The sequence below is a fragment of the Branchiostoma floridae genome, chromosome 12 (genome assembly GCF_000003815.2).
Source record: "Branchiostoma floridae strain S238N-H82 chromosome 12, Bfl_VNyyK, whole genome shotgun sequence".
Lineage (NCBI taxonomy): Eukaryota > Metazoa > Chordata > Leptocardii > Amphioxiformes > Branchiostomatidae > Branchiostoma > Branchiostoma floridae.
The window spans coordinates 9569626-9583163 of NC_049990.1; the positions used below are offsets into that span (position 1 = coordinate 9569626).

At 40.8% G+C, this 13538-nt stretch overlaps 1 protein-coding gene across 1 annotated transcript in view; it reads left to right on the forward strand.

Moving 5' to 3' along the window:
• LOC118426861 (glypican-6-like) overlaps nt 1-13538 on the forward strand; it is a 42042-nt gene that overhangs the window by 7942 nt on the left and 20562 nt on the right. Inside the window, exons 2-5 of the mRNA XM_035836420.1 lie at nt 2370-2531; nt 6949-7340; nt 9943-10108; nt 13100-13230. Coding sequence (XP_035692313.1) covers nt 2370-2531; nt 6949-7340; nt 9943-10108; nt 13100-13230 — 851 coding nt within the window. The remainder of the gene's footprint in view (nt 1-2369; nt 2532-6948; nt 7341-9942; nt 10109-13099; nt 13231-13538) is intronic.

The following is a 13538-nucleotide window of genomic DNA, read 5'->3' on the forward strand; positions in this document are numbered from 1 at the left end:
ATGTCTTTTTGACTTTATTAGAATCTTTTTGTATGACTCTGTAAATTCAAACAGAACTTATAAAATCATGTCTTCTTTGACAGTAAAGGCAAAAAAGAGAATGGCATGGCAGTGGAATCAATGACATCATGTAGTAAAGTAGTATAAACAATGAACATATTGTTGTTAAGTGGGTTTCCTGTACTCAAGAAAAACATTCCGTACTAGCAGAAAGAGAGCTGTTTGGATAAGACCGACATTGGAGATAATCCAAATTCTTGAATTGCAAGTATTCAAGAAGGGCCTGGTCAAGACATTCCGTTTAGGATTTTGGGAAAAGTGATAACTTTCGAAATATAAAAAATAGTGTGTATGTACCTTAGATCCTAGTTACAGTGCTCATTAAGTTTTCCCCTACAGTAAAGTTGACTGATATATTACACGAGAGAAAGTTATTTTTAAAATAATATTTATCAGACTGAAAAGATACGCTATTGTCAAGTTAGTATAGTGTTGATATTTTTCAACTATATAAAACACATGTATTTGCTATTTCCAATCTAGTTCTTAGAAACAACTGGTACAGAATCCTTTATGTAGGGTTTAGTGAAACTCTTTGATGTGGAATTCTGAGGAGGAAATTGTTTACGTTCAATGTGATTCTTCACAAGAAATGGGAAAATACTCTGTGGTCATGGCTCAACAAGAATTCGGAAGTCCCCCAAAAGTGGTTTATTTTTGGAAACCTTCCAGCCATGTGAAACATGTGCCTCCCCAGGGGGTCCTGCTGTCCCATCAGCCACTGGGGGATGACAGGGTCAGGGACAGACTGCCTCATCTGTTGCCATGGCAACCTCATCTGTTGCTATGACAACAGACACCAGCTAGGGTGGAAATTCATTATCAATGCTGATGTCATGGATCAGGACCATGCCAAAGGCCAGATTTAGGGTCATACCATGAGGGATTGTAGGGGTGGAAAGGTTATGTGAAAAAGTTGGTGTAACAATTGGGAGTTTGCAACAGTCAGGGTGGTCAGTGTCATCATAGTAGTGCAATTTTATATCCATTCGTATCCATTTCATATGTAAGTAAACAATAACATAAAAGTGTGAAGTAAAACAATAACAAAGTACAAACTGAAGAAGATTTAACTCTATTTGCTAGAGACTTTGAAGTAAAACAATAACAAAGTGTGAAGTGAAGAAGATTTAATTCAATGGTAGATCTACCTACAGTTCAGGATAAGGTGATTACATTGTGATTAAAATCTTGAGGTGTTTCCAGTTTAGTTAGGATGTGTGAAATACACTCCACACTTTTCTGGGATGTATGTTTTGAAATCATTTACATAAGAGGTTTTGAGAAGCCACATCTGAGAGTTTCACTGAATAAGACATGGTGGGAAAAAGATCACCCAGTTCCTACACTGAAAGGGTGTGAAAAATGCCTCCGTGTCAAGCTGCTAACATCAGATTATTAATTAATACAGACTTTCTGGGTTAGGAACAAGATCAGCTATCTCGCATTTTTTTGTCTTCTATTGTTCTTTTGCACATTTGTGAAATAGTGTTACATTTTGTTGGTTGGGTGGAATAAGTCTGATATTTTTATCAAATAACACAACAATGATCCTGTAACAATAGATTATGACATGGGGAGGGGGGCATATTCTATTTGGCCTTTGCAGTTCATATACATAATAGAGTTTAGTTTGTAATGAAAACAATGTTTTCAAAGTTGCAGGTTAGTTGTTCCTTCAGAATGACTGTTGGTATCCTTCCAAGAATTTTTTGTTCAGAGTTTTATTTTGTATTCAGTTCAGTTTGCTATCCTACATTTATTATTGATTATACAATGGTATGCAAAATAAGTGTTGTGTGGAGATTTGAGCGATATTGTGTTTAGTGTGAGAAAGTTTTGTAAAACACACTAAAGGAAAGAACTCATGCTGTAGTGAGTAACCAGAGCACGGCTGCCCCCGCTATTGTGTTAAACTGTTTTCTCCTTTCATACGCTCCCCTCGGTCCCACAAAATACAGCGTAGCGGGAGGCACTGCATCACAATAGTTCACCAACCAGGCCCGCCGATACTCCCTGCTTTTTCCAGTGGCCGAATTAAACTTTCATGAGAACACACAGCAAAGAGTAACAAAAAAAGACAAATCTCTCGGGACGGCAACAGTGGCAACTACCTATTTTTTTTCTCGCCAGCACCACCCCATAGGAGAGCATTGGTCTATTTTCAGTGTAGAGTCCATGGCATTCATAGTGATTGTGTGTGTGGTCCCAGCTACCAACAGGGGTATGGTGATTGAATAGCTTGGCAATTTTCCATGCATGACTGTGAATAATGTAATTTATTCCTTTCTTCTCTTTCTCTTCTACAGGGGATCAGCTGAGAAATATATGTCCTCAGGGGCAGACGTGTTGTACGGAGGAGATGGAAGAAAAGCTTGCCTTGCAGAGCCATGTGGACTTTGAAAAGCTAGTCTCAGAAAAGACTGCATTTCTCAGAAGCACTTTTATATCAAAAACAGAAAAATTTGATGGTAAGTCACCCCAAACACAGACACAACGCACACAGATGTAACACATGGCAGTAGGACACTTCAACAGTAGGGCTGGGAAAATTCTTGCCTAGTTTTGATGGGGGAGTGATAAGAAAGTATGTGATAATTGGGGATGACTCATTAATACCCTCCTTTGGGATGGGTACTGTCTTAGTACAACTCTCTTCATTGTGTACAAAGCTATTATCCTAACAAAGGCACTGAAGAAACGGAAAATTGTATTTCTGAATAGAAGAAATTTGGTTAGACTTGGAGAGGATAGACTATCGGCATATCAGGACAAGCTGTGTATGGTGTGCCCAGTTCCACATAGCTAATGAACAAGGCACATACCAAGCTTGACATTTCACACAAGTCTGTTAGGTATGTCTGCGAGTGACATGAAACATGGACAACTTTTTAAGTGGGCCTTTCCTTTAATTTGGGCACTTTGTTAGGCTGTCCTTGCCAAAAAAGTCTCATTCCAAAATGGAAACTTTGGAAATGCTTAATTTACTAAGGTGTGTGAAGTGCACAATAAACAGAAAAACAACCCCCTTTGCAATGTTGAGAAAGGATTGATTCAACATGTTATTTCAGCCTTGTCCGAAAAATACTAACACCTAGGCACAAATGATCTCCATACATTATCTTCTGTTTCATTACCTAAAGATATACTGAGAAAGAAAACAAGCCCACTCATTTCTCAAGGCGTTGTGACGACAGCGGGTGGGCTAGCAGGATCACACCTTGGTCAGAAGTAACGCACAATAGGCAGTACATAAAAAGGAAACGTTAATTTGTGTCCTTAATCATACACACTGTGAACAAGGCTCGATCTATGTAATTATGTAGTAAATTTTTCTTCTTGTAGAGCAGATGGTACATGTATGCTGATTATCATATGGAAATATCTCTACATAGATGCTGGGGGATGTAAAGAAATGCATGGCATCTCCCCAAACATACCGATACAGAGTTGACAAATCATTAGAGAGAAAATTGAGTGACCCTTTCTTCAGAAAAAGACGTCATGTCATGTCAAAGCGAGATGCTTTTTTGAAAATTGGATCTCGCAAGTGATGTGCTGTTTGATTGAAGCAGACGGTCTGCAACTTTGCAAATTGATCCAATTACGTCTTCAGACTGAATTGCAGATAACTGGCTGATAATCAACAGCAATCAGCACCAAATTCTTCAGCACTCTGCAAGCTAAAGACAAAAGATTAAATCCCTAATTGCGGTCGTGAAAGATTTAGCAACTGCCTCTATTCATCGTCTTTGCTGTCCTTCTGCCTGTATCCTTTTGTCCAGGGTTTGCTAAATTGTTTCGCATGTACCCACAATTTATTACAGTCCATTTTCTGGCCAAGGACGTGCCATTATGCAATATTCCAGCCAAAGGAATGGTAGTTTTTGATCATAAAAGAAATCCTTGCATCGCCTCAACTGTCTTTGTTAGCGTTTCCCAATATGACGATTTACCACTCTAATGTTTTGCTTGATCCATAGAAAGTATTCCCAGCAGCTCAGTTCCCTTTAGGGCAGCAGTCGTTATTCCAGAAGAAACGATTTGTGTAGAAAGAGACAACAAAATCGATAGGGAAAGAGTTTGATGTATTTCGTGCGTAGATATGGAACATGAATGTATTGAACACAAGTTTCAAAATGTCAACTGCAGGCAAGATGGTATGGCTTATTTCTGTTGGCCGCTTCAAATGCGATCTAGATAATAGGGCATAGTTGCCAGTGTGTCTAGATCTGAGACAGGAAAAAAGGAAGTTGCCAAAGCCAAAAGCAGGTGGATTTTGTTCACTTGAACGTAAAGTGCTACTGCTCCCAGGAAATGTGAAAAATGTGGAGTTTCCAAGCTTGGAAGAGCGACATTAGGAGAAAGAATGGTGGGAATGTGGCATTACTTCCACTTCTGTGTTCCCTTTGGTCATCTCTTTGGTTGCTGAAAAGGGAGCCAAGGCAACTGTGCAGAAAGGCACCTCATTGCAAACAAACTCAAGATTCTTTTTAGTAATGATCAGTGTCTCTCAGGTCTTTTGTGTGCTTCTTTCTTCTCAGTTCCTGGTAGGATTTGCATGTTTTTGGCAGACAAAAGAACTTGTAAAAGAATACCAGTTTAAGAAAATATGACAGAACAATTTCAATATTTCAGTGGTATTTTCAAGAGGGTATGTGAATTGTTATATGAAAATTTTAATGAATTTTTCTAGATTTTTCAGTCATAATCATCACATGAAAATACCTTTTGTATGTCCTTATGTAAAACTGAATTGTAGCCTTAAATGTGGCTAATGTTATACATTGCTGTGTGAGTTAAACCATGTGAGTTTACCCGAAAAAGAGATGACGTCAGCATTCGTGTCAAGTGTTTGTTCCAATCTTAAATGGCATACAAAAGATAAGTGGTCCCTTGTTCCCGGGAGTTTAGAAATTTTGCCCCCAAAGTCCATTAGGACCTGGCAAAGTGTGACCTGTTTTTTTGAGGGGCCGTGTTCCGCCAAGTTGTCCTGTGCGTAAGCGATAGTTCCTGCCTTTGTGTAAAAGGGTTAGCATCGGTGCCTCAGAAGCAGCGTGTATCAAAGGATGTTTCTAGTGCCCATTGTTTGGTAAAGACGCAGTTCAGGGGACCTCTTTCTCGACCAGGGGTAATGGAGAGGAAGGAATTCAGCCCCTGTTTATACGCAGGGTCCGGTTTCGGCTTGGATTTCGGCTGAGTGGAGCACGCTGCCGATCCCAGCCAGATTTCCAAGGCTGAAGACGCACTGGGGATCTTATAACCGTCCTTCCGAACTGCCAGTCTTCAGATATAGCCAGAAATAAACATCCTCGCACAACACAGCACAGCTGTCAGCACGGAATAAATATTCCTAGGGCGGAGGGCAGGGAATTCTTCCCGCGGTGTGTAAACATTGGGAAAAATTCTTGAAGGGTCTTTATAGTGACATCACTGGATACAACCCAGATTACCTGCTGACAGCGTCACACGCAACTTTGTTACGCCTTGTTGATTCGGTCATCACCTGATTTTCCTGATGCTGCACATGGCTAATTCATTCCGAACACCACCCATTCCCGTCGCCTTCCCTAACTCTATTGCCGTACAAATGACATTTAGGAACTCTCCCCGAGGAATTTTTTCTGTTGCTCTTTACCTGTAACATGCTAGTCCCCAGACTTATTACGATGTGGGGGTAATAAAAGGTATTAGATGCGGTAATGTTGTTAGCGCGCAATGATGTAATGTTATGAATGATTTATTACTCTATTGCTCATCCCAATAGATTAACAAATGTCTGTATTGAGGCACCAGCAAAATTAGAGAAGCTGTGGAATAACATCTGCATCAAAACAAAGAGCTATATTTGGAAATTTATTGTACTCCATGTTGGAATTTCCCTCTATTTTGTCCACAGCAAATCAGTTGAGATCTGTTGATATTGTCAGGCTGAAAAGTTTGCCCAGTATGTGACGAATTCAAAATACTCGCCAAGAAACTATCTGTAAAATCTCGGTCAAGGATGCCCACACAACACTTAACGAGCCTGTGTTTAATTTTCGATAGGTGTAATCTTTTGCTCGCTACCTTGGTGTGAAGTTGAATAATGAATGAAGTGAGAAGTGAAGTGACTTCTGGTGCATTGTATGCTCAGTGGGTGGGCACGTTGTCTGGGTTTCCCTGTTTGCGCTCTGCCTTTACACTTCCCGCATGAGGTAGCTTTGTGGAGATTATCATCTCTCACCTGTGGAGAGCAGGTAGGCGAGGTGTTCTTACCCTCGCTGTTACGGACTCCGTGTACGCAATAACCGCCCGCTGGTCCACATTTTGCCAGCGTACCCATAACATTACAGAAATCCCATAAACACAGATGACATTTTGGTACAGCGACGTCCAATCTCTTTCCCTTTGGGAGGGGTGGTAATAAAAAGCTGTCCTGTAACTCCTCTTGATTTATGCTAGGGGACGGCAGGGCACATTTGTCTCTGCACTTGCTGACAATTCAATACTTGGAACAAGTGCCTGGAGGGCTGTTCTATCCTTAATGTAACCTTTAGCGAAAATTGAAAAGTATCACAGCAGCGTGGCCAATGCACCGAAAAGAGATAACGTTGCTTTTTATTGAATACACCCACGTTCATACAGTAACTATTCATCAAGCATAGATTGGTATATTTTTATGTGCTATATTTCAAGATTATCTCTCTGAAGTGAAGGCCCACAGAAAGGAAAATCTTACATATATGGGCAAAGATCTGAACTACTTTTAACACACAGTTTTTTTTAATTGTTTATACTTGATAGCAGTTTTTCAAGTTTAATGATTCATTGCACTTATTTGCTCTATGATTTGAAGACAACTGTTGAAATGGTAAAACTTACACCACGTTTTCCCTTGTTTTCCAGCATTTTTCCAAGAATTGCTGGACAATGCAGAAGCGAGCTTACACCAAATGTTCGTGCGCACGTATGGAGTGCTATACGAGCAGAACTCAGAAGTATTTACAGACTTGTTCGCAGAGCTGAAGGCGTACTACAGCGGGGCGAACCTGGACCTCCTGGAGGTCTTGGACGACTTCTTCGCCAAGCTCTTGCAAAAGATGTTCCAACTTCTCAATGCCCAGTACACGTTTGACGAGCAGTACTTGGAGTGCGTCAGCCTGAACATGGAGGAGCTCAAGCCCTTTGGGGACGTGCCGCGGAAGCTGTCCATACAGGTCAAGAGGGCGTTTATTGCTGCCAGGACGTTCGTGCAGGGATTGCAGGTCGGGAGGGATGTGGTGACCAAGGTGTCCCAGGTAACAAGTCCTTCCTTTCTGTCTAGAAGACTTCTTCTGACGCTTGGGCAGTTCTATTATTTAAAGATTTCAAGTAGTTATGATGTAGCCTCCTTCGCAGGCTTTCTGTCTAGAAGACTTCTTCTGACGCTAGGGCAGTTGTATTATTTAAAGTTTTAAAAGTTGTTATGATGTAGCTTCCTTCGCAGACTTTTGGAGAAGCAGTGTTTATTTTTGGCAGTGCTGATTTGGGGTTTTCAACATGAGCTATAGCTTTTTAATGGAGTTGGCTGGGAGAAGGATTTTACTGCCCCAGAAATAGTCAGCAAGAATCTTTCTGTGGTTGACCATGAATATATAAGAGTACAAAACAACATGTTCTCATCATGACTGAGTGTTATGTTATTCAAATACACGCTGCATTTCATGTTCTAAGCACATAAGCCAGTCGAAAGAAACAATTGTTGACTACTTTGTTTTGACCTTCAAGTGTCTTTTCCGGGAGGAAATTCATGCATAACTTTTCCGCCAGACTGACACAGCCTAATCTTGTTCCTACGTGCAATATCCCCCGCAGAAACCATTCCGTCAAAATCATCACGGGGAGAAATTAGACATTTACGATTGGTTAACTACTGTTACATGCGAGGTTGTAATATTCGGCATAATATTTGAAATTATATTGCCATAAAGAGAAGCAGGGAAAGTAGTAATAATGAGAAATTGTGGGTGGATTTATCTGAAATACAGAAATACTTTGTAGAAATTATAACAATTGTACCTTTTAGTTTTGCATGAGTTGTTTTGGCATTAGAATTAAGGTAATATTTGGTGCTGTTAGAGTTATGAATATTTTGCACAGGTGATAAAATTGGCCGATTTCCCCACAGACATGATGGCATGTGAATTTATAGCCTTGAATGATTAATGCACTGGTGCATCAAACGCTACATTGTTAAATCCGGTGAAGTAAGAATCGCAAATTACGGTGACCGTGGAAAAACGTTAACAGCTTGTGGTCGGAAAATTAGACGTTTTAACGTTGGTACGGCGTGGTAGATTGGGTGCTGAGTTCTCGGAGATTGGATACGAAATTTGGCGTAGTGGAATGCACAACAGATGTTAAATGAGAAAGAGGGTGTGTCTGCGTGATGGGATGGGCTGATTTTCTCCATCGTTCAATCTCCGAGTGTACGCTAGTCAGGAGTCCGCCCAATTCCCCCTCATGTAAAATTAATCCTTATCCCGTCTGCTGTTCCCACTAGGGGTTGGGAGGAAGGCAATTGAACACAGACACAACCCTCCAAAGTGGTTTACATCAAGGAGAAGGAAATTTGATGGCAAATTTTTGGTGATGGCGATTGCGCTGACCCCTTTAACAAAAGGTTGAAGTAATGCATTAGTGATAGAAGTAGTAGTGTTAGGTCTTGCATGAAGCGACCAGGGACAGAGTTCGCACTCCGACCCAATAAGGCATCCGAAAAATGAGTAGACCTTTAAAACTCTGGGGTAGGGAAGCCATGTGTGAAGGATTTCGGAGGGTAATTTCGGACTGATTGGCTGAAATTGGATTTGAAATTTGCATTGCAGGAGGTGAATACGCGTCAATGGGGTTGACTTATACCAAGGAAATTACCTCATGCCACAAACTCTATGACTCAAAAGCCTTCATCAGAGAACAAAAGGCTCGGTCACCAGATTGATTGTTTGGCATTCATATGCAGCCATTTATGTGGCAACCACAGCTAATTCATATTAACCAAGAAGACAGCGTAACGGCCATTTCCAAGAAGTACTGATGGTGAAATAGTACAGTTCGTACCGGGTTCGTTCTTTTGATGAGAACAAAGTGCAACCAGATTGAACCTGTTCGCAAACCATGTTAGCTATGGCATGCATGTGAGCCCAGCCCTCTTTCAGATGATTCGCTCGGTGGTATGTTTGAAAATAGGAACCCTGTACTTTGGAAAGCTTTATTTGCTTAGTATTAGTGTGCTGTATTGTCACCAGCGTTAGGTATGCAGGTCAGTTATTCCCTGCATTTTTCCATTGGCATGTTGGTTCCAAGCAAAGCTAGGCTACCAACGTCACTGCGGTATCCATTACAATAATAAGGCCCATTTCTTTGTCTATTAAACTAGGACAGCATGGACGAAAACAAGATGTCCATTATTGCTGTTGGTATTAATAGTTATCAGTTTTCATATTTGGCTGTTGTCAGTATCCAGACAGTGGAGGAGAATATAAAAAACAGAACATTAGGAAAAACACCTGTAGGAAAGATGGGAAGGGAAGAGTATGTCTATATGTACCCATACCTCTGCGACATTTGTGTTGCTCCCCTGGCACAATCCTGTAGTTGATACAGAATTGCATATTGATAAGTTTTGGTTATCATTCTTCTTCTTTGGATGTTGTCAGAAGCCAGACAGTGGAGGAGAATGTCCAAAAGAGAACATTAGGAAAAAACACCTGTAGGAAAAATGGGATGGGAAGAATATGTCTATATGTACCCATACCTTTGAGACATTTGTGTTGCTACCCAGGCATAATCCCGTAGTTAATACAGAATTGCGTATTGATTAGTTTTGCGTTGACACGTGTGCGGGTGTTGTTTGCGCAGGTGCTGCCCACCACGGAGTGCGGCAGGGCGCTGATGAAGATGATGTACTGCCCCTACTGCCAGAACATGCCCGAGGTCATGGCCTGCAACAACTTCTGCCTCAACGTCATGAAGGGATGTCTGGCCAACCAGGCCGACCTGGATGTAGAGTGGAATAACTACATCGGTAAGGAACCAAATATAATGAAGTCTGAACACTTCTTACTGGTCCCATAGCCCACCAACCTCCGTCAAGATGTAGCAATGCAAAATAAAGACATAAAAGATGAAAATAGTGTGACGGACATGAAGTCAAGAACCAAATGAACTGCAGTCTCAGTATTCATCGCTGTAAAAAGACTAGCACAGCCCATGTCTGTCAGAATGTAGCAATGCAAAATAAAATGTGAAAATGCAAATATTTTAAAGGACATGCAGTCACTCTCTCATTGGTCAAACTGTTAATTACCCTGCTATCATTGGGTGAACTGCAAATTGTTTTCGGAAGTCAGGTTCAGTCTATGATAAAAGAAAAAAAAAGGTTTGGAAGCTGTGCAAATTTGAAGTTGGCTGAACCAAACAGACTTGCATATAGAGTGGAATAACTATGTTGGTAAGGAAACCAACCCACACCTCTACCTGTGGACTGCCTCTTGCTGTAGTGCTTGCACAACTGTGTGGCCCATGGTCTGTAGAAACAGAGATTAGCACTGCCCTATACACACTCCATAAATGTCATGTTAAGATAACTTTTGTGTTCCCTTACTAAATTGGGAGGGATGGCGCCATTAATTGGGCAAATTTCAGAACCTTTATTGGTATTTATGACAACCTTTTATGAAAAGATGGATATGAGGGATTCTTGGGGGAACTCCAGAGACTTGTTATTTTCTTAGCTTGGCAGACAAATGCAAGATGTGTAGAGTAAGGGTATTAGCAATCTTTAATATTGGTACTCCAAAATCGTTTATCATGTGAAAGTTGATAATGGAATACAGAACATTACTCAGTATTTTGAAAGTCATTTTGTACATTTGTAGGGCATCACTTTAGAAACCCAGAACTTTAACTCTTTATTGGACTTAAAGTAGAGTTGTGCAAAAGGGCTGACTTATGTCCACTTAATTGTATCTTTATCAGGCACCTAGTATCAAGTATTTAGAGATATTTTGGTTGAAAGATTTGAAAGAGATCCAAATTCTTGAGGTCTTTCCCAATTTAAAGCCTCCAGCCTGTTGTGGAAAGTGACTGGTCATACTGATGAGGTAGCTTTGAAAATGAACTTGAGACAGAGGTGGTCTCATGGGGAACTACATTTGATGTAGTGCAGCTTTTCACAAGTGTGTTCTCTGGTGACAGCCTTTTCAACTGTACAAGTCCTTTGGAAGAGCAAGGGAGACTTCTAAAACCTTGAGTAATATTTCTCTTGTGGTGTGTAAGACAGTGGACTTAAATGGCATATCAGGTAGTCACTAAAGCATGCCTTATGTAAGGGAGCTCTCTCCCACACACACAAGTCAATCATCATGTAGTAAATGAAGTCTTAAATCTTATTTGACAGGGTGGAAGAATCTAAAAGCAAGATCCCAGTCTTGAAGATTGAGAGATTGATAAATGATCATCAAAGTTGAACAGAAATTACAAACTTAAAGATGTCTTTTTCCCCTACTTGTTGGAACAAAAGAAGAAACAGTTTTCACAGGCTATATGATTTTTGCAATCATCTTTCTATCATGTTTTCAATCTTGATGTTTATTCTGGTACTAAGTCCAGTCAACGGCCCTGACATTGAACAAAAGATATTCAACTTTCGGAAAAGCTAGGGAAAATCGATGTGCACAGGTCCTGACAAAACTATTCAGGGAAGGTTCACATCCATAAAGCAGGGTTTGTGTGGCCCTGGGGTGTCTCAGTTCACTAACCAAGCATGGCAGCCATCTCTCTTCAACACCAGTATCCTGGATCCAGCAAGCCCCGAAATATCTTTAGGTGTCCTTAGGGAGGGTTCATGTCAGAGGTTCTCACCTGAAGAATGGGAGAACTGAAACAAAGAGAAGGATATTGATATGAGATTGGACTGGGGTCACTGTCAAAGTCATTGCTGGGCGCAGGTTGCTTCAAGCTTTGGCTCGCCATTGGAAGAGGTTCTTCTTATATGGGCTGGGAATTTATCAAAGGTATTACGAGAGGAAAAGTACAAGATTATTGTTCCCACCTTTTGAACTAAGGACTGGAGAATGGGCTGATTTTTTTCAAGAAAAGTATGAAATAAAGTGCTCCAAGTATGAAGGAAAAGACAGAAATATGCCCTGCTCAGTGTCAAGTTTAAAACTTTGTGGGCTTGCTTTTTGGTGAGTTTGTACTTTGAGACAGTTCAACGCCCTTGTAAAAGAGCCTTGCTATCAGGTGTGGGCGTTCTTGGCAAGTCAGCCAACTCATTTCAGCCAGCTCATCACTTCCAAGTACTCACAGTATTTGAGCCGAGGTACTCAGAGTATTTGAGAACTCCTCAGATTTACAACCAGAAGACCAAACACACAGAAAGGTAGAGTTACCCACAACCTGTAAAAGCGGAGTTTCGGCTGATTGAAAGAAAACAAGGTTTATGGTTGAACTGACTTCTGGGGATACAGGCGGAATGCAGAGGGGCAAGTGTGTGCAGCTGCTTTTTTATTTGCCACAGGCTTGCTTCAAACATGAGGCTCTAGTTTATTTTTGGGTGCACAGGTTCATATTTTAGAGGAGACACACTGCCAACCCCCTCCCGTGCCCTGGAGTTATGATCAACTCAAAGATTAACATTGGAGTAGAGTCACCACATGGTGATTGTTGTAATGACTTGCTAAGTGCTTGGTTGCTGCAAACTTCAGGAAAACACAAACACAACCACTTAAAATACACTCCTGCATTTGTTTTCAGAGTAATATGTAATGTAAAGCGGAAAAAACAAAGGATTTTAAACAAACAAACATACCAGAATATTCCCACCGCTATTTGAATCGTAAAAAAGATGTGAAATTTTAAGTAGGAAAACACTGTGTCATGAAAAGTTTGATTTGTAGAACAGTGTGCTTCTGTGAAATATTGTAGTGTACAGTGTACATTGGTTAACTGGTTAACAATCTTACGTATTGATGATGATGTCTGTTCTTAAAAGCTGATTTTTTCCTCCCCACAGATGCTATGCTGATGGTGGCAGACAGATTAGAGGGTCCTTTCAACATCGAGTCCGTTGTGGACCCCATCGACGTGAAAATCTCGGACGCCATCATGAACCTACAGGAAAACAGCATCACTGTCTCCTCCAAGGTCAGTTTTCTTCCATAAATCATCTTTAAAACCATTTTTCTTTTCTTTGCTGATAGATGGGAAATGTTTCATTAGAATCTAGGTAAGGAAATATTCTGCATTTGCTAGCAAATGCTTGCTTTCTTAGTATACGACCTGTTTATATCCTCTGGTTTGCGTTACTAGGGGGTGTACGTGTGTCTACTGTTGAAGTAGGGGACGGATGGTCAGATTTCAAAGACCCTATCTTGACACTCCTGTATTTTCTTAACTGGAACGTGTTCCAAATTTAACAAGGCCAAAGCCTAAATAGTTCAGCCTGGTCCGGT